This window comes from Gopherus flavomarginatus, chromosome 9 (genome assembly GCF_025201925.1).
Source record: "Gopherus flavomarginatus isolate rGopFla2 chromosome 9, rGopFla2.mat.asm, whole genome shotgun sequence".
In the NCBI taxonomy this organism is placed as follows: domain Eukaryota; kingdom Metazoa; phylum Chordata; order Testudines; family Testudinidae; genus Gopherus; species Gopherus flavomarginatus.
The window spans coordinates 62,538,776-62,556,872 of NC_066625.1; the positions used below are offsets into that span (position 1 = coordinate 62,538,776).

General features: G+C 41.2%; 1 protein-coding gene across 6 annotated transcripts in view; it reads left to right on the forward strand.

The window, feature by feature from the left end:
• Nucleotides 1–18,097, forward strand: part of APBA2 (amyloid beta precursor protein binding family A member 2) — a 225,932-nt gene that overhangs the window by 176,462 nt on the left and 31,373 nt on the right. For all 6 annotated transcript variants that reach the window (XM_050967967.1, XM_050967960.1, XM_050967962.1 and 3 more), the window contains 2 exons: nt 3,383–3,469; nt 11,522–11,707. In XM_050967967.1, coding sequence (XP_050823924.1) covers nt 3,383–3,469; nt 11,522–11,707 — 273 coding nt within the window. The remainder of the gene's footprint in view (nt 1–3,382; nt 3,470–11,521; nt 11,708–18,097) is intronic.

The window sequence follows — 18,097 nt, forward strand, 5'->3', positions numbered from 1 at the left end:
GTTGTCCTTGCTCCCTGTGGAGTGTTGTGTTTTTCATTACAGATCCTCATAAAGTCATAATTTTGGTGTTACTTGTTTAATAGCAGGCCACTGGATGGAACAAGAAACACTTATTTATTTATTTCATCTTCCACTTGCTGGAGTGCCGTCTGTTGCTGCTCTTCTTCTGTTTAATGTCACAATGTCCTGTGGTTTGTTCAGTCCGAATAAACAGCCAATTTTATGATGGGGAGAATTTTAATAAATCTAATGCTTATGTTTGCTTTAACAAGCGAGGCAATTAATGCTGATGACGTTATTTGATATGACTGTGACTTATTGTGGTTGTATTTATTAAATTATTCTGGATATTTAAGCACACACAAAGTGTAATTTTCCAAGTCAAGATGGTAACTACCACAATTTGCTGATGAGATATTTCACCCAATGACACAAAATATACATCAGTAGGGTCAGGCTAAATGTAGTTGTCAAAACTGTGATTAGAGTGAATCTCATTATTTATGGTAGTCTTGATTTTAAGTGATGCAGTTAGTTCTTTGCCAAAGTGTGGTGTGGATTTCACTCTTTGCATGTTGTTTGACCCACCTGGAATATAATTAACAAAACAAAAAATGCATTATTTTAAATTTTTTTTTGACTGAATTCAGTGCTGGTTAGTGTTCCTGGATTGATACCCCTTGGAGAACAAAGTCATCTCTTTTCCCACAAATATAGGTAGAGTGCAGGAAGCAATAGAGCATGCTTCCCTATGCTGCTTCATCAGTGAGCCAAGCCTCAGCTGGAAGGGAACACCTCTTCTGATGAAGGTGTAGTTCAGGCTCCGTGGCCATTCAGTCCTTTGTTTCTGCTGAGACTGCCAACAAGGGTGCTACTCTGTGTCCATTGTGATGGTAGATATTGTGATGTGGGCACTTCTCTACTGAAAACTAGATTGGTAATGGGATATAGAATCTTTCACCTCTAGGTCTCTGATCCTAACTCAACACAACTCAGAAGTGACCAGACATTCTCCTTTGAGTGCTTGTCGATATGCTCTTTCCACTGATGGTGCACATGCTCCTCATATGCGCGCTAGAGATCAGAATCTTTGTGGCCAGCAGTACGCACAGAGTGTACATACTGTCTTCAATCCTCATGCTCCGCTGTTAGGGCACATAAAGGTGAGGCACAAAGACCGCCATTCAGTTCCTCTCAACGTCTCACAGCTTAGAGTCGGAGCCCAACTGTCCAAAAGACTGACAACCTTTCCCTTAGAGTTTTTAGCGGTAGTTTTTACAGTTTAGTTTATATTGTTGGCTTTTATGGTTTTTGTCACTGGTATGGCGTCGTCCAGTTCTCCTGTATTCAAATGCAGGCCTTCATGTGAGGGAGCTATTCCAGCTTCATATGGAAGCTCAAAGTGCTGCTATTGTGTGGGAGAATCACACATTACTGTAAATGTATGATTTGCAAGTCTTTCAGCTCCTGAGAGAAGGACAGAGGCCCGCCTTCAGGTTTCCCTAATGATTAAATCTTGAGATCTGCTTCTGAAGCACCCCCTCCTGTAATTGTTCTTTCTGTATTTTAGTCTCTGATCCTATCTCATTTTCACTGGCATTCACTATGTTAGATGTCCAATCTCTACTAAACTTTTTGGTGAAAACTGAAACAAAAAAGTCATTTAGAACTTCTGCCATTTCCACCTCTCACAAGGCAGTTAAAAATATCAGACGCCTCCTAAAGGTGTGGAATTTTTCTACACACACCCTACTGGATTCTCTCTTGTGGTCACCGTGACAAATGAAAAAGCAAAACAATTCAGGTTCATGCCAAAGGACTGGGAGCTAAAGAGACTAGATTTATCTGACCAGAAAGCCTATTCCTCAACAAGCCTACAGTTTTGGCTGGCCAATTATCAGGCATAATGGCCAGGTATGACTTTTATATACACAAGAGACTGCTTGTCTTTGTGGATAGCCTGCCCAATAAGATCTGTGAGGACTTCACACTGCTAGTTAAAGATGGCCAACTTGTAGCCAGGACAAGTCTCCAAGCAGCGCTTAGCATGGTGGATACAACTACAAGGTAAGTGGCAGTGGTGGTCATTATGTGATGGACATTGTGACTTGGGAGATTGGGATTCCCCAGAGAAGTCCAAACGACAGTGGAGGATCTGCCTTTCGAAGGAGCTGAATTGTTCATCTCTTAGACAAACAAGGCCCTCCACTTGCTGAAGGACTCATAAGCCACCCTTGTTCCCTTGTAGTCTACATGCCAGTTCTCCAGAGGAAACACATAAAACAATCATATCCTTCACAGAGACCTATCGCCCAGCCCCTCTACCACCAGGTCATCAGAAGCACCCAGGGAATGACAGCGTTTCTACAGGAGGGGACAACCAACTGCTCTGTCACAAATTAACTAACCTTCCCAGTCCCAGAAACACTCATTTTGATGGTATGGTTGAGAGATGTGCTCTACTTCCAATGATTCTAGAAATTCACTAGCTTGCTTCAGGCATGCTTAATCCTTCATCACCACTGACCAATGTGCCATGGACACAACAACACATGGCTACTCCATCCAGTTTTCTATACTTCATCAGTAGGATGTACATCGGGGGGAGGGATAGCTCAGTGGTTTGAGCATTGACCTGCTAAACTCAGAGTTGTGAATTCAATCCTTGAGGGGGCCTCTTAGGGATCTGGGGCAAAAATTAGTACTTGGTCCTGCTAGTGAAAGCAGGGGGCTGGACTCGATCTTTTGGGGTCCCTTCCTGTTCTGTGAGATAGGTATATTAGAGAAATCTGCATATGGAGAGCACATCTTGAAGAACTCCAGTTACTGTACACAGTAAGAAACTTCCCATTATCATCTGAAAGCCATTTGGCCTTATGTGAAATAATTTGGGTCTCAGTTCGGTTCTCAATTAATGGTGTCACCAAAAAACTAAGTCACCACAACAATTAGCTCTGATTTGCATCCTTATTAGTAATTCTAGAACCAATGGCAAGGACTGAATAGGTATGGAGAATAGACTACTGTCTGATCTCTGTTGGTGGTGCCTCAAGAACAGGGATGAGGCATGCAGATGAGACAGTATGGGAAAGTATCCATGCCATTTCTCCAGTTTATGTCAATAAACAGAGGATGTCAATCCAGCACCATCCATGAGCTCTGAAAGTTCATACTCACCCCCCTGCCCAAAATCTCTTCCTCTGCAGTAAATGTCCTCTAATAATAAATTTGCATGTATATGGAAACACCTTTGAATAGCTGTCTTTGTAGTAGCTCAGCAATGTAATTGTTCAACATTACATTTTGCTTGAAGTGATCAGTGGAGATGTCACTTTAAATAGAAAATTAAAATTCCCTTTGTTACAATGCGACTGTCTTTTAGACTTCTGAGGGAGATTCCCAGGCCTTGACTGAAGTGGATCTGTTCATCTCCACACAGAGGATTAAAGTTCTGAATGCAGATACACAGGTAAGTGTTTAATCATAATGCTTAAAAAAATGTTGCTGATTTTACACAATGGCTCTCACTTTAGAATAACATGTTCTCACATGTTGAAAAGAAATTGTCTTTGCTGAATACATGCTTCAAAACGTCTGTTAGTCTATAAGGTGCCACAGGACTCTTTGCTGCTTTTACTGAATATGTGTTTAAACACACCACTAAAATGGAAACGAGCATTTGGAAAGGATGCACCATATTGGCATTTGTCAAATATTTGTCAAAGTTGCCATTTGTCAGTGTTTTATTTTTATGCTGAGGGTTTGGGGTTTTTCATTATTTATTCATTTATTTATTTATATTTTGCTGTATTTTCTTTGTTTGGAAGAAATCTGCATATTATCAAGGTGTAAAAGCAGTTAGGTTAAAATCCTGAAGCCTTTCAAGATTCATGTGTGGTTGTCCACCTACTCCATTTCAGCTTTGTTATGTCTTAATTGCTACCGAGTTTCAGGTCTGGTTCTTTGTTCCACTCTCTTTTTTCTAAAAAAGGTCATTTGCCACTTTGACCAAGCCCTTCATTTCTCTCCATTTAACTTCCTGATTTTCAAGAAACTTTCTGAACTGTCATTCTTCCTCCCCAAGGTCTATTATTTATTACAATATTACGGTAGTGTCTAGAGGCTATGACCGAAATTGGGGCCTTGTTGTGCTAGCTGTGTGTTGTACTTGCACATAGTAAAAGATTGTCTTTGTCCTGAAGAACTTACAATCTAATGAAATTTAATTTAGTAAATAGAATCTAAATTGTAAGTAGGATAAAAATCTCTTACACTATGGGGAGATCAGGAAAAAGGATGGAAAATCACCACCAATAAAATTAGAAGGCATATATAGTAGCAAGGAATGTACTATAATAGTTTCATTCAGCGGGCTCAGAACAAACTTTCATACCCAGTTGTTGGGTTATTGTGCTCATTTTTGCAGCTAGCATTATGATTATCATAAAACTTGGTTTTGAAGCCACCTGCACTGGAATGTTATGTACCTGGTACATTAGCAAGACTACTGTAGAAATGGCAGCTGCTGAACTAACAACTGTAGCTATGTTACAGCCACCTCGTAAGATTTTTCAGTGATGACAGACTTAATGCTTTCCATTATTCTCTAATGAATATATAGAGTGGCTGTCTTGTCTTGATTGACTGTAATCATACATCCTGAGGATAACTCCCTAATACTCGAGAACATGTCTAGAGTAGATGAATAGCTAGAGCTCTTAGAGGCTGGAGATTTGCCAGATGGTATGGAAGAATTTTTCCCCCTAATTGTTTTGTTTTTGTTTTGTTTTTATTCTATAGGTAAAATCTGAGAGAGGATTTTTCGTCTCTTAAATTTTGGGTAGTTCTAGTACTTGTTAAAGTAAGGAATTAACACTACTAGCTGAAACCAGTGTACTTTTCTTTTAATGTGGACATACTATAAACTTTCCATATTTGCACAGCTGAAGAGTAGAATATACCATGTAATGTGGCAGCTGCATTGCAATCTGTCATACCCAGCTCTGCCAATGCACTTCAGCGCTGACCAGCAGTAGCCGTACTGATTCAGTCCTTTTTTTTTTCCTGCCTGATGGTAAAAATGCTTTGTCTTGTACAGTGCAGAGCATGTTATGAATGCTTATTCTGGATAGCAAAATCTGTCTTCATTGTTATGACATACATTTAACATGTCTACTGTATGCAGATAATCAAGTCAGGTCAAGGGTGAAAAGAGCCAATTATTGGTGAATGAGCAGTCACATTCAGTAGCTAGATGTGTGGGATGAAGGTGATACATGGATTTGGTTTGTTATTCCAGTTGGTTTAATGAAGGCTGCTCTCAATGGACTTCGTTCCCTCCTTTCCTTAAATATTTCAATATGAGCAGTTACACTGAATGGGCTTTTCACACAAGGAAAAGCAAAAGCACCCTGAGGCAGATTCTGATACCCTTACTCAGGTGAGTATTACCTTATTCCACAAGTGCTATTCATTGTGAATGAGGGTACCAGCGTCCGGCCCTGTATATTGAACAAAAATAAAAATCTGATATTGGAATTAATTATGTTAAATGGTTTTACTAAAGCCTGCTTTGAATGTGGCTGATTTTTCTGCGTACAGCAGGTCTCAGTAGCTGGAGGCTTTGCTTCCCCTGTCTTTTAGTACTCACTGTCGATGAGCATTTGCATTTTTAGCTTGACTGTGTTTTTACCAGTGCTAGAGAGATTTCTTGACTGACTTCATTACTGTGGCTCTATATCAACTAGTGTAGCAGCTGTCACAGGCAGTCTGCAGTTTTATATCTGTCAATTATATAAAACCACTTTCTGCAATCATTAATTCAGTGTTCTAACCCTTATGTAATTTTATTGTATGTCATGCATGGAAGCATCTGGTGGTACTAACTGGTTTAAAAGAATTCTAATTTCACTAAAAAATGTAGATATCTAACTTGCTTTATGCTGGGGTTTGAACTGGTCAGTAGTGGCAGTAAGGCATATTATCACCTTGGACTCGTGGCTCTAGTGAGCTTGTTGCCATAGGCAAAACTAGCAAATGGTTGCCCCTATTAGCCTGAAGTCATTCGCACCTGATATTTTCAGCCCTGTGTGACCACCTGTCCAACTCATGTGTTAGAAATAACCCCGCTTTTGACAGCTTGCCATACTTCTGATCTCTAGCTGCTCTGCTCTGTGGGCTGGGCTTGCAATCAGAGAGTGAAATTGGCACAAGTGCCACAGCAACCATCTCCTGCTTCTCACACTCACAATGTGGAAAAGCTGAGATAGTGAAGCAGCAGGAGAGGTGAGGAACAACATGAGGTTGGCAAATCTACATGCCCTGACTCCACAACCCAGTCACTGGTAAAGCTGATGTTCAATGGGATACCATTTTGCAGAATGTTCTGCTCTGCTCCCACTGATGTGATCTCACACACACTGTGTGTGTGGGGTCACATAGGCGGGGGCGGGTCAATGCCATTCCAGAAGTACTGGAGCGTCTGGTATTCTGAGTCAGTGTCCACCCTAGGGAGTGGTCCTATGAAGGCCTCTGAGTTGTCAGCTCTCTGACTCATGCTCCCACAGTGCAGCCACAGGAACTGTACAGGTAAAGGCTCCCAGCTCCTGTTTAGTTTCTGGCAGCCATCAGCCACCAGGAGAGCTGTGGGAGAACATGCAGCCCCTTTGCCTCCAACTCTCCTTTGAGATCTGCTTCAGATTTCATCAACTGACACTCAGAGTAGCCACAGCCCTTTTTCCCCTGGTAAAAAGGGGAGATGAAGGAACCACCAAAGGAGAAGGAAAAATGGAACATATAAAAGGGAGAATGAACAAAAACAGGGAACCAGGATATGGGAAACAAAACCATGAGGGGTAGCAACAGGGACTTCTAGGAGAGCGACACATATAGACGCAAGGAGATTTGAATGAAGGGGAATCCGGATGGCCATTTGGGAGAAGGAGAACCAGGTTTGGGGGCGGGGCGGGGAGCAGGATCTTTGGTTTTCCAAGGACAGACATGGGTGAGAGGTTTGGGATAGGGAGACCTGGGATAGGGAAGAGGGAAAGATTAAGGAACCAGATAGGAAGAGAGAGAGGATTAGGGGAGAGAAGACAAATGGGGGATTTAGGGACAGGGAGATAGGGAGAGAAACAAGGAGAGAAGGGGGAAAGTAATGCAAAGGGGAGAGGATACTGAGAGAAGAGAAAAGAGAAATGATGCAGAGAGAAAAGGAGAAAAAATATGGAGGTGGAGGAAGAGAAAGAAAGGTGGACAAGTGCGGTTAATACAGTTTATTTGGCATATTCTTAGTCCCACATTTAATTGTAGTAAACAATGGAAAGATGTGGGGGGAAGCAGGAGAGAATCTACTTTTAGCATTGGGAGGGAAGAAATCTAGGAGCTGCTTGTGGGTGGTGAACATGGGGGACCCAAACTCTAAATGCATAAATGTATTTATTTCCCCACCTCCATTCTTTCTTGTGAACCTTGTGTGTATGATTTGGATACTTGAAACAGTCTCCTGAAAAAAACCCTTTTCCTGCAGAGTTCCCATCGCCTGCTGGGAGATGTCCATTATAATACATTACCCCCTCCACTGAGAGGAGCTTTATAGATGCTGCTGGACCATGCAAATTCTCACAGAAACCCCCAAGCCCTTCTGTGGCCATCATCACATTTCACCTATCACAATGTAGGGATAAACACAGAATGTTTTATTTTAGACTGAAAATAATTGTGAAAAGCATTTTAAGAATAGTGTCTGGAAAAAAGATTTTTCTAATCAATAGACCAGGTCATTCCAATAAGCTGTCAGTGTTGGTATTTTTCTAGCTCTGTCACGTTACATTGTATTATGGCTCTTAAAACAATTATTCTTCCTGACCTGAAAAACCCTCCTATTCTCTCAGGCCTGGGAGAGAAGGATTGTAATTTGATAGATGAATACCCAGATATGTGGCTCCTTTCCTCTGTGAGGAGGAGAATTAACTAACGAATAGTTAGAAACAGGGTGGAAAGGTCAAATCATTCTTTTGCATGGATCAAATTGCATTTTAAATTATGGGCTATGGTCTAGGACATACATTTTCCACTATATATGACCTTCAGTCCATAGCAGAGTTCCCAGTTCTGCCACTGTGACAGTTACACAAGGGTCAGGGGCAGAATATGGCCTTATGTAGTCACTAAACTTTTTTTAGTTGTCACATTCAGCATCGCATAGTGGAAAACAATCTCACTTATAGGACCACTGCTGTTTCCACCCTTTCATTTCTTCCTCACTTATCCACCTTTCTCTGTTTCTCTCTTTCACCTGTTTTTGTATGTCTCTTCCTTTTTCCCTTCTGCATTTCCTTCCCTGCAGTATCTCCCAATTTGACCCCCTGGACTTCACTCCCACCCCATTTGAAAAAATGGTAAGCAATGGTATAATTGATGACATACAAGGTATCGTAATTGGCCTTGAGTTTACATCCCACTGCGGGTCATGGAGGCTAGGGGTGTTCACATCTCAGAGGGACAGTGCATCAAGCTACCTGCAGACTGAGAAAGAGAACAGTGAAGTTATGCTTGTTTCACGTCTCAGGATTATCTCCATAACCCTGAAGACTGGAAGCATATTTTTAACAGAAGCTGAGATTTTGCAGGGTCTTACTGTGCCATATGGCATCAACATAGTTGACTGGGCCAGTTGTTGCACCCAACTCTGATTTAGGTGACTCCAACGTCTGTCAATCTAAGTTATAATATGGCCCCTGCCATGCTGGATGGTAAACACCTTGCAAATTATGAAGTGTATGCAAGAGCATCTCTTTCTTCTTCCTGCAGCCAGAAGGGACTGGTGCTATTATTCTGGTGCTATTTGGGGAAAGCAAGGACAAAAGAAGGCTTAACATTTTGCTCTGGAGTTGTTGACGTCTGGGTCCACTCTGAAAGATTTCCTTGATATCAGTATATCTCTCTTGATTATAACAGTTTTCCATGCGCTTCTGAGTCACACAGGTCCCAGAAAGCCATATGTAGTGGCTTGCAGAAGGTCAAGAGGCAGGTCATCCTGCTGATCAAGGCCAAAGGCAGAGCCCCAATGTTTTGTGTGCATTAGGTTGCTGAGGAGGGGCCAGGGAGGAAAGCTAAATCACAGGAGCCCCCTCAAGTTGGTCGACTGCACAGCCTCACTCAGTCAGCAGTGACCCATTGGGTATTTTTTGTTAATGTTTGTACATGACGTGTCAGACTGCTGTAGGGTGGTAAAAGTTCTTTGACTGTTTCCGTTCACAACAATCTGCTCTGTGCCATCACGTCACTCTCATTAGTCCAGTTGCTACATATCTCAATTGGGCTGGATGAAATCTGACATCACACATGTAACGTCACACTGCATGACCACTACCAATGGAAAAGCACCCTTTTGGGTGCAAAGCCAGGAATGATAGCTGCAGACCTTACGTGGGCCACAAGCTGCAGAGGCCCTCTCTCTCCTGGACAAGTGCCCGAAATGTTTAAAAGGGAAACGATAAAACAATATATTGACGCAGACTAAATACCTGTGGCACGGGGAAGATCCAGAAAGCACTGATTCAAGAACAAGTGTTTGTATTCCAGTTCAAGCAGAAGATTTGATGGATGTTTTACTTCTTCAGGTGAAATAACAATCAAAGATTTCAAGAGTGCTGCTTAAAACCTGTATAAATTTACAATTACCTAGAATATCAGTACAAAAAACAATTTGGCTTTACAATTCTAAACGTTTAAAGTTCTTTCAGAACTGTAATAGCGTTATTTAGCTGCAGAACACCTCATACATGAGTGTCTTGTAAGGTAGCTGGTGGGCCACATTCATTTATTCATATTCAGTGTAAGTTCACTAATAATAAAACTTACTGCAAGTTTATACCCAGTGGTGCAAAGAAGACATGATTAAAAATGCCCTTGAAGGCTCTTCCTCTACAAGATCACTGCTTTTTGATTGAACAAACAAATGACAGAAGTATGAACTAGAAATCAATAATGCAAAGATTTAGATCATTGTAAAAGACAAATACATAGTAATATCCAGGATAAAACAAGTTCGGTGATTAAAAAAATTCTTCCCTGACTGCAAACATTAACTGAGTTCATGTTTGCCCACGGATAACTTTATTAGTTCCATAATGGTACATTCCTGGGAGAAAGCATCTGGAGATGGTAAGCTGAGATTTCCCTGGTAATGTCAGAAATTTAAAAAAGATAGATAAATTAAAAGGCAGAAGTAATCCACCAAGAGGATGCAGTACTAAAAGATGTGAGATAGAGGTAGAAATTTTTGATAAGTGTTTAAAAACTGCTCCAGACTCATTTTTTCACCTTTTGGAGCAGTAGCGTGCTCTTATATAAGATATCTTTCTCAGACCATAGTTTGAGCAGGTTTTCATTGTTTCCTAAAATCAAGGAGCAAAAGGCTTTTCTCAGCTAAAATCCAGGGTTCAAAGCTTGTCTAGTATAACTGAGTTGGCACCCTGACAACCCTAATTTGACTCGGCATGCTAGCTGAGGCTCATTAGCTTTGATTATGTTCGTGTTGCTGAGAGGAAAATTTGCCCAGAGCTTTCCTATCTCCCCTATTATGCAACATATTGTGTACTAGGTATCCACCTGCCCACCCCCTGCATCTTACAGGTGACTGAACGTCAGTAGTCCTGTACAGATACTGCAAATGGAAAACAACACTTGCCAACAGACATCCACAGAGGACCAAATTCAGAGGTGATATGAACTCAGACTAGGACCTAATTCAGCAAAGGTACTAAAGCATGTGCCTCACTTTAAGCATGCAAATAGTGCCACTGACTTCAGTGGACTGCGGTGGCATTGAGTACCTTTCTGAATCCAGACTCTAGGCTGAACTCCCTTTCAGATATCTGTGTCCTAGCTGGTGTGACTTACATGGTGAGGAAGAAGGAGAAAGAATATCTATGTTACCCCTCGTAATGAGAAGAAGGCAACACACCATTTACAATCCATTATGAGGAAAGAAAATGATAACTTTGTATTTTGGAAAATGTTACATTATGGTTTGTTGAATCCTTCTTTATCTTGTCCCGACATAGCAGTAATGTTCATGATCTTGTTACAAACCGCTTCTGTCACTGCTTTATTTTGGAGTTTAATTGTTTGCAAAAGCCAGGTATTTTCAAACATGATGAAATTATTTCTAAAATATTGGAACATATTTTCTTTTTACTGGAGGCCTGATGCTTTTTAACTTTTTGCAATAGGGCCTGTGTGCCAAATATCTGCAGTTGTTATTCAGACAAAATTTCCATTGAAGCCCATGGGTTTTCAATAACTCAGGCTATGACTTCAATGGCAGTATTGTTTGAGAAATTGACTGAATAAAGGCTGCAGGATCTGGCCCCATATAAATTGCACAAAGAGATGCAAGCTTAGCTGCCTGTTGTCACTCTCAAGAAATTAGACAGTATTGGAGAGGGGAAAAGTGACATTTCTGGAGTAATATTGTGCATATGGAACTTTTTTGCTTATCTCTTGCTTTGTGTAGGAAACTATGATGGACCATGCGTTGCGCACAATCTCATACATTGCTGATATTGGTAACATCGTTGTTTTAATGGCAAGACGCCGGATGCCAAGGTCTGCTTCTCAAGACTGTATAGAGACAACACCTGGTGCCCAGGAAGGAAAGAAACAGTACAAAATGATATGTCATGTCTTTGAATCTGAGGATGTAAGTAAACTTTTTTTTTTTTAATACAATATGTCACTTAAGAGACCTCAGAAATCTAATGGTATCTATTGCATGAATGCATTTTTGTTGCCAAGAATTGCTTTTCTAACTTTTATGATAGTTGTTACTGTTCTATCCCAAACTCTTCTCACTTTATTTTTTTTTCACCTATACCTGCAAATCATTCGCATTTCCTTCATCTCCCAGAATCTTCCTCCACTATCCCAGAATTTTTGGTGCTCATTCAACCTACACTCCCCTCTGGATATTGTAATACATAGTGATTTGGATGCTTTTTCTTTTTACCATATATGGCCAAAGTATATATTTACATTCAGTGGCTACAAAACTGATCATCTTGAATCAAATTCTTTGGTTTGGCTGAGTTGTGCCGAATGCCATGTCTATGCTCCCTCAACCCCGGGGCTAACCAGGGACCTGTCTGGTCCTTGTCTTAAGAGCTGCTCTAACTTATGGCCAGTCACTGACAGCCCCAAAAGGACTATTTCAGCAGCCAGAGATTGGCCAGGTAGAAGGGTGCCCTGGCCAGGTCCCCTTTTGCTTGCTGTCTCCCTACTGGGGAGTAGAAATCCTTATGGACACATCTGCTGATTTTACGTATGCGCAAAGTGCTCTCAACAGACCTGGGAATCAGGCCCCTTATATTAAAAACATCAAAACACCTTCATTTATATGTTCTGCATTGAAAATGTTATAAATTGCACTTTTCCCTAATGCTGCATGGTCAGAGCAGCAGCTGTTAACATTTGGAAGGTTTTCTTTGTAACTAGAAGGGCTAAACCAATACTTTTAAAATAAAGGCTTTGATTATACAGAAAATACCTTGACCCCTCACTCAAAAGACCATCTGCACAATAAAGATGATGATCATAGTCATTACGTTTCTGTATACTCTGTGCCATAGTGCATTCACAAAATGTGGCAGATTCTTAGCTTTAGAGCACTCTTGGGTAAAGTTAGTCTAGATATTATGCTTTGATAAGACTTGATGTGAAAATACAAAACAAAGGAAATTAGAGAACTGGAAATATTAGTACATAAGCTAAATTATGACTTAATTGGCATCACAGAGACTTGATGGGATAAGTCTCATGACTGGAATATTGGTATAGGCTATAGCTTTGTTCAGGAAGGACAGGTGGGGTAAAAGAAAATATCAAGAATATATACCCTTGCTCGGAAGTCCAGAAGGAGGTGGGAGTCACAGGTTAATGATAAAAAGGGGTATCCTGGTAGTAGTCTACTATAAACAACCAATCAGGAAGAGGAGGTGGATGAGGCATTTCTAGAACAACAAAAATACCCAAAACACAAGACCTGGTACAATGGGGGACTTTAACTACCCAGACATCTGTTGGGAAAGTAATACCAAAAACCACAAAATGTCCAGTAAGTTCTTGGAATGTATTTGGGACAACTTTTTGTGTGAGACGTAGACAAGATGGCAGCCATTTTGGACTTGATTCTGGTCACCAAGGAAGAATTGGTAGTGAATCTGAAGATGGAGGGCAATTTGAGTGAAAGTGATCATGAAATGATAGATTTCATGATTCAAAGGAAATTTGTAAGCACCTGGAGGATGATACGATTATAAGGAATAGCCAGCATGATTTTGTCAAACAAAAATCATGCTAAACCAGCTTAATGAATGGGGGAAGCAATGATGTTATATTTATTGACTTAGTCAGGCTTTTGATACAGTCATTCTCATAAGCATACTAGGGAAATGTGGTCTTGGTGAAATTACTATCAGGTGGATGCACAATTGGTTGAAAGACCATATTCAGAGTAGTTAACAATGATTCACAGTCAAACTGGGAGTGTGTATGTAGTGGGGTCCCACATGGTTCAGCCCTGGATCTAATACTATTCAACATTTTCATTAATGATTTGGATAATGGAGAATATACTTATAAAATTTGCAGATGACACCAAGGTGGTAGGGGTTGCAAGAACTCTGGAGTACAGAATTAGAATTTAAAACCACTATGACAAACTGGGGAATCGGTCTGAAATCAGCAACATGAAATTCAGTAAAGATAAGGACAACGCACTTCACTTAGGAAAGAAAAATCAAATGCACAACTACAAAATGAAGAATAACTGTCCAGGTGGTAGTACTGCTGAAAAAGATCTGTGGGTTATAGTGGGTCAGAAATTGAATGAGTCAACAATGTGATGCAGCTGTGATAAAGGCTAATATTGCAAAGTATATTAACAGGAGTAAGTCACAGGAGGAAAGTGTCCCACTCTACTTGGCACTGGTGAGGCTTCTGTTGGCATAGTATGTCCAATTCTGGGGGCCAGACTCGAGGAAATATTTGGACAAATTGAAGAGAGTCCAGAGGAGACCAACAAAAATGATAAAAGGTTTAGAAAATCTGACCTATTAGGAAAGGTTAAAAAAAACTGGGCATGTTTAGTCTTGAGAAAAGAAGACTGAGGGGAAATCTGATAAGTCTTCAAATATGTTAAGGGCTATTATAAAGAGGACAGGAATTAATAGCTCTCCATGTCCACTGAAGGTAGGACAAGAAGTAAGTGACTTAATTTGCTGCAAGGGAGATTTAGATTAGATACAGACGCTCCCCTTGCGTAACTTGAATTTTGCGTAAGTCGGAAACTTATCTCTGACCATTACGCAAAAAACCCCCCCAAACCTCCTATTTCTAGTTTATGGAACTTTTTCCATAAGCTTGGATTTGCATACGCCGGGTTTACGTAACTCTGGGAGCATCTGTATTAGGAAAAACTTTCCAACTATAAGGGTAGTTAAGCTCTGGAATAGGCTTCCAAGGGAGGTATGGAATCCTCATCATTGAAGGTTTTTGAGAACAAGTAGATCAAACATTGTGAGGCATGGTTTAGGTTTAATTGATCCTGCCACAGTGCAAGGGGATGGACTTGATGACTTCTTGAGTCCCTTCCAGCCCTGCATGATTCCATAGGAATGCTCCGCATTTTATTATTTAAAAGAAAAAGGAGTGACCACATCACAATTCTGGCCCTTTGCACTCACCATAGAAAGGCCAAAGAACGAATGGGCTCGGGGAGACATTCTCACCTCTCCAGGCTGGGATGGGCAAGTGCGCCTTTTTTTTTTTTTTAAAGAAAAGTTAAAGGAAAAAGTGTCAAGTTAGTAAAAATTAAAAGCAGGAAAGGTATTATTTTTTTTCTAACTTACAAAGATATTTTGAAGTACTAGTACCAGTAACAAGAAGAAGTGATCATTTAAATCCACCAGTTTAACGGGCAGTTTTAAAATCTATTTCTTAACATGTTATTTTGAAAATAAAGCTAGCCCATTATCTGATACAATTTTAGTTCCAGATTGCATATTTTGCCAGGCAGAAAATCTTTCAGTTTAATGTTTGAATTGGGAGGCAGTGTTGCCCAGTGGATAGAATAGCGGACTGGGGCTCAGGAGATATGGATTCTGTTCCCAGCTCTGCCACTGCCTCTTGGGTGACCTTGGCAAAGTCGCTTTGACTCCCTGTGCCTCCATTTCCCCATCTGTAAAATAGGAATAATGATACTTACCTCCTTTGTAAAGCTCTTTGAGATGTACTGATGTAGAGCACTAAATGAGAACATGGTATCATTAAAAACAATAATTGATTCAAAGCCTGAATCTGACTTAGGTCTCTTTCTGAGCTGTTGGTGGATTTGAAGAGCAGATGGGAGAGAAATGGACTGAACACCCAAAAACTGATACCAGTGGAAACAGAAAACAAAATTAAGCAGCAAGAAGGGGAGACAGATGACAGACCGTGATAAGATGGGCTATAAAAATCTTTATTGATTACTGCTCCATTGTTGACATTCACATGTCTTGGGCATATTGATTATATTGTTGTTCATAGTGTGATGGGTCACCTAGTTGAAAAGAAGTTCCAGAATGTACAGTAATGCCACGTGACTAGTTTAGCTGATCATTTCTCAGGATTTTCTAAATGTTTTCAAATGGTAGAATATCGACCTCTGTCTGTCTTTAAATAATGGAGTTTATTGCAACATGTTATTGTAAAGCACAAATTAAACAAGAACGCCACCTCTGTTTAACACTTGAAATAACCCATTTAGCATCTGATTTGGGGAATAAAGAGTTACAGATGTTTTAACATTGCCTACCATGTGTAGAGATAGTGTGGGTATCCCTGACTGTATTTAGGTTGTGCCAGTTCTCTGACAAAGAGCACTGCATTTTCAGAACAAAAACACCATCAAAAATCAGGTTGTTGGACTGAATACGCTGCTTTCTTATATATATGATATGTGATCCATATCTCATCACTAGTATTTTGAGGACCCAACACTGCAGGATACAAGCAACTCCTATTTAAGTCAGTAGGATTTGTTCATATCCTGTGGTGGAAGAATAGGGCTCCTGGAAACCATGTTGACCTAGCAAATCTAACCTAGCATTCTCTTGTGATCTGCAGTGGATCCATATAGGAGAAATAAAAATTTCAGGTAAAACTAACTGTGCATATAAATACCTCCTGCTTTTCCTACCTCTGTCTCTCACTGCTGCAGTGACATCTAGTGGAACTAAAAAGCAAAGTTTGCTACAAAGTTCTATGATTCTGTCTCAGTTAATTATTTAACATTTGTGCAGTGTCTTGAATGTGTGAAGTGCTAAATATTAATATTAATTATCATCTGTCTTTTAATTTCTAATGTGTCTATTGCCCTTCCAGACATTAGTCAGTGCAATTCAACTCTCTTACGGTTAACTCTGATGGGTAGTCATCTCATATTGCAGAGATTGCATGGTCAGAGGAGCTCTCCAGAAACACACCAGAGACATGGCGAATGATGTAATTGGAGTCCAGAAGAGTTTCCTAAATGTGGTTAGCAGTGTTTGGCCAGTGTGCACCATAGGCGCTGACTTCCCCTCTTTGCCGTGGGCCCTCGAACACACACCCCTCCCTGCCCCACTCCACCCCTTTCATGAGGCCTAGCTCTGCCTCTTCCCACCCATTCCCCGCCCCCATTCTAACCTCTTCCCCTGAGTCTCCGCCCTCTCCCTGCCCCTATTCCAACCCCTTCCCCAAATCCTCACTCTGTCCCCGCCTCTTCCCCACCTCCTCCCCTGAGTGCCCCATGTTCATGCTCCTTCCCCCCCCTCCCCCGAGTGTGCAAACACTGCCAAACTGAAACAGCTGTTTGGTGGCAGCTGGGCGGGAAGCGCTGGGAAGTAGGCGGAGGAGCAGGGACATGGCACACTCTGGGGAGGAGGAGGTGAGGTGGGGGATGAGAGGAGCTTGGCTGCCGGAGGGTGCAGAGCACCCCTAATTTTTCCCTGTGGGTGCTCCAGCCCCAGAGCACACATAGAGTCGGCGCCTATGGTGTGCACTATGATTATAAAAGGATTCCCTGTCACAAAAACATACAATGCAAGAAGGCACAGACAAATTATTAAACATTGTTGATGCTGGCAGGCAGTACAGGCACTGCTCGGGGTTAAACAAGGCAATCAGCGAGTAGGTGGGAGAAGAGGGAACAGGGTTTGCTGAAGCTATGGGAGAGGTACAATGACCACAAAGTGAGAGCAGATGGATTTGCAGAAATGGCACATGCAGTGGTATAAGATCCAGGAGTACTGAAGATTCTGTTGATGGAGCAGCTCAAGCTAACCATGCATCCATTTGGTCCGGTGTGTGGGTGGGCTTAATAATCACAGACAGGGGAACTCTATTCTGGTCACACGTGCAAGCACAGACGCTCCTCTCTGCTGCACAGGGGACTACAGTTGTGGTCAGAATGTACTGAGTATCCAGACGATGTGACAATCTCTTTCTTAAGATATGGTCCACGCTGTGAAAAAGTCTGAGAACTCCTGACCTACAATATACTGCTTCAGGGCTTATAGAAACAGATTTATAAGCAGCATATTACTAGCAACTGTAGCTTCTTGGTGAAAGGAGCTCGTAAGAATGGCCATAGTGAGTCAGACCAATGGGCCATCTAGCCCAGTATCCTGTTTTCTGACAGTGGCCAATGTCAGATACTTCAGAGGAAATGAACAGAACAGGCAATCATCAAGTGATCCATCCTCTGTGGTCCACTCCCAGCTTCTGGCAGCGAGAGGCGAGGGATAGCCAGAACCTGGGATTGCATCCTTGACCATCTTGGGTAATAGCTATTGATGGACCTATCCTCCATGAATTTAATTCTTTTTTTGACTTTGTTATAGCTTTGGCATTCACAGCATCCCCTGGCAATGAGTTCCATAGGTTGACTGTACCTTGTGTGAAGAAGTACTTTATTTCATTTGTTTTAAACCTGCTGCCTATTAATTTCATTGGGTGACCCCTAGTTCTTGTGTTATCTGAAGGAGTAAATAACACTTGCTTATTCATTTTC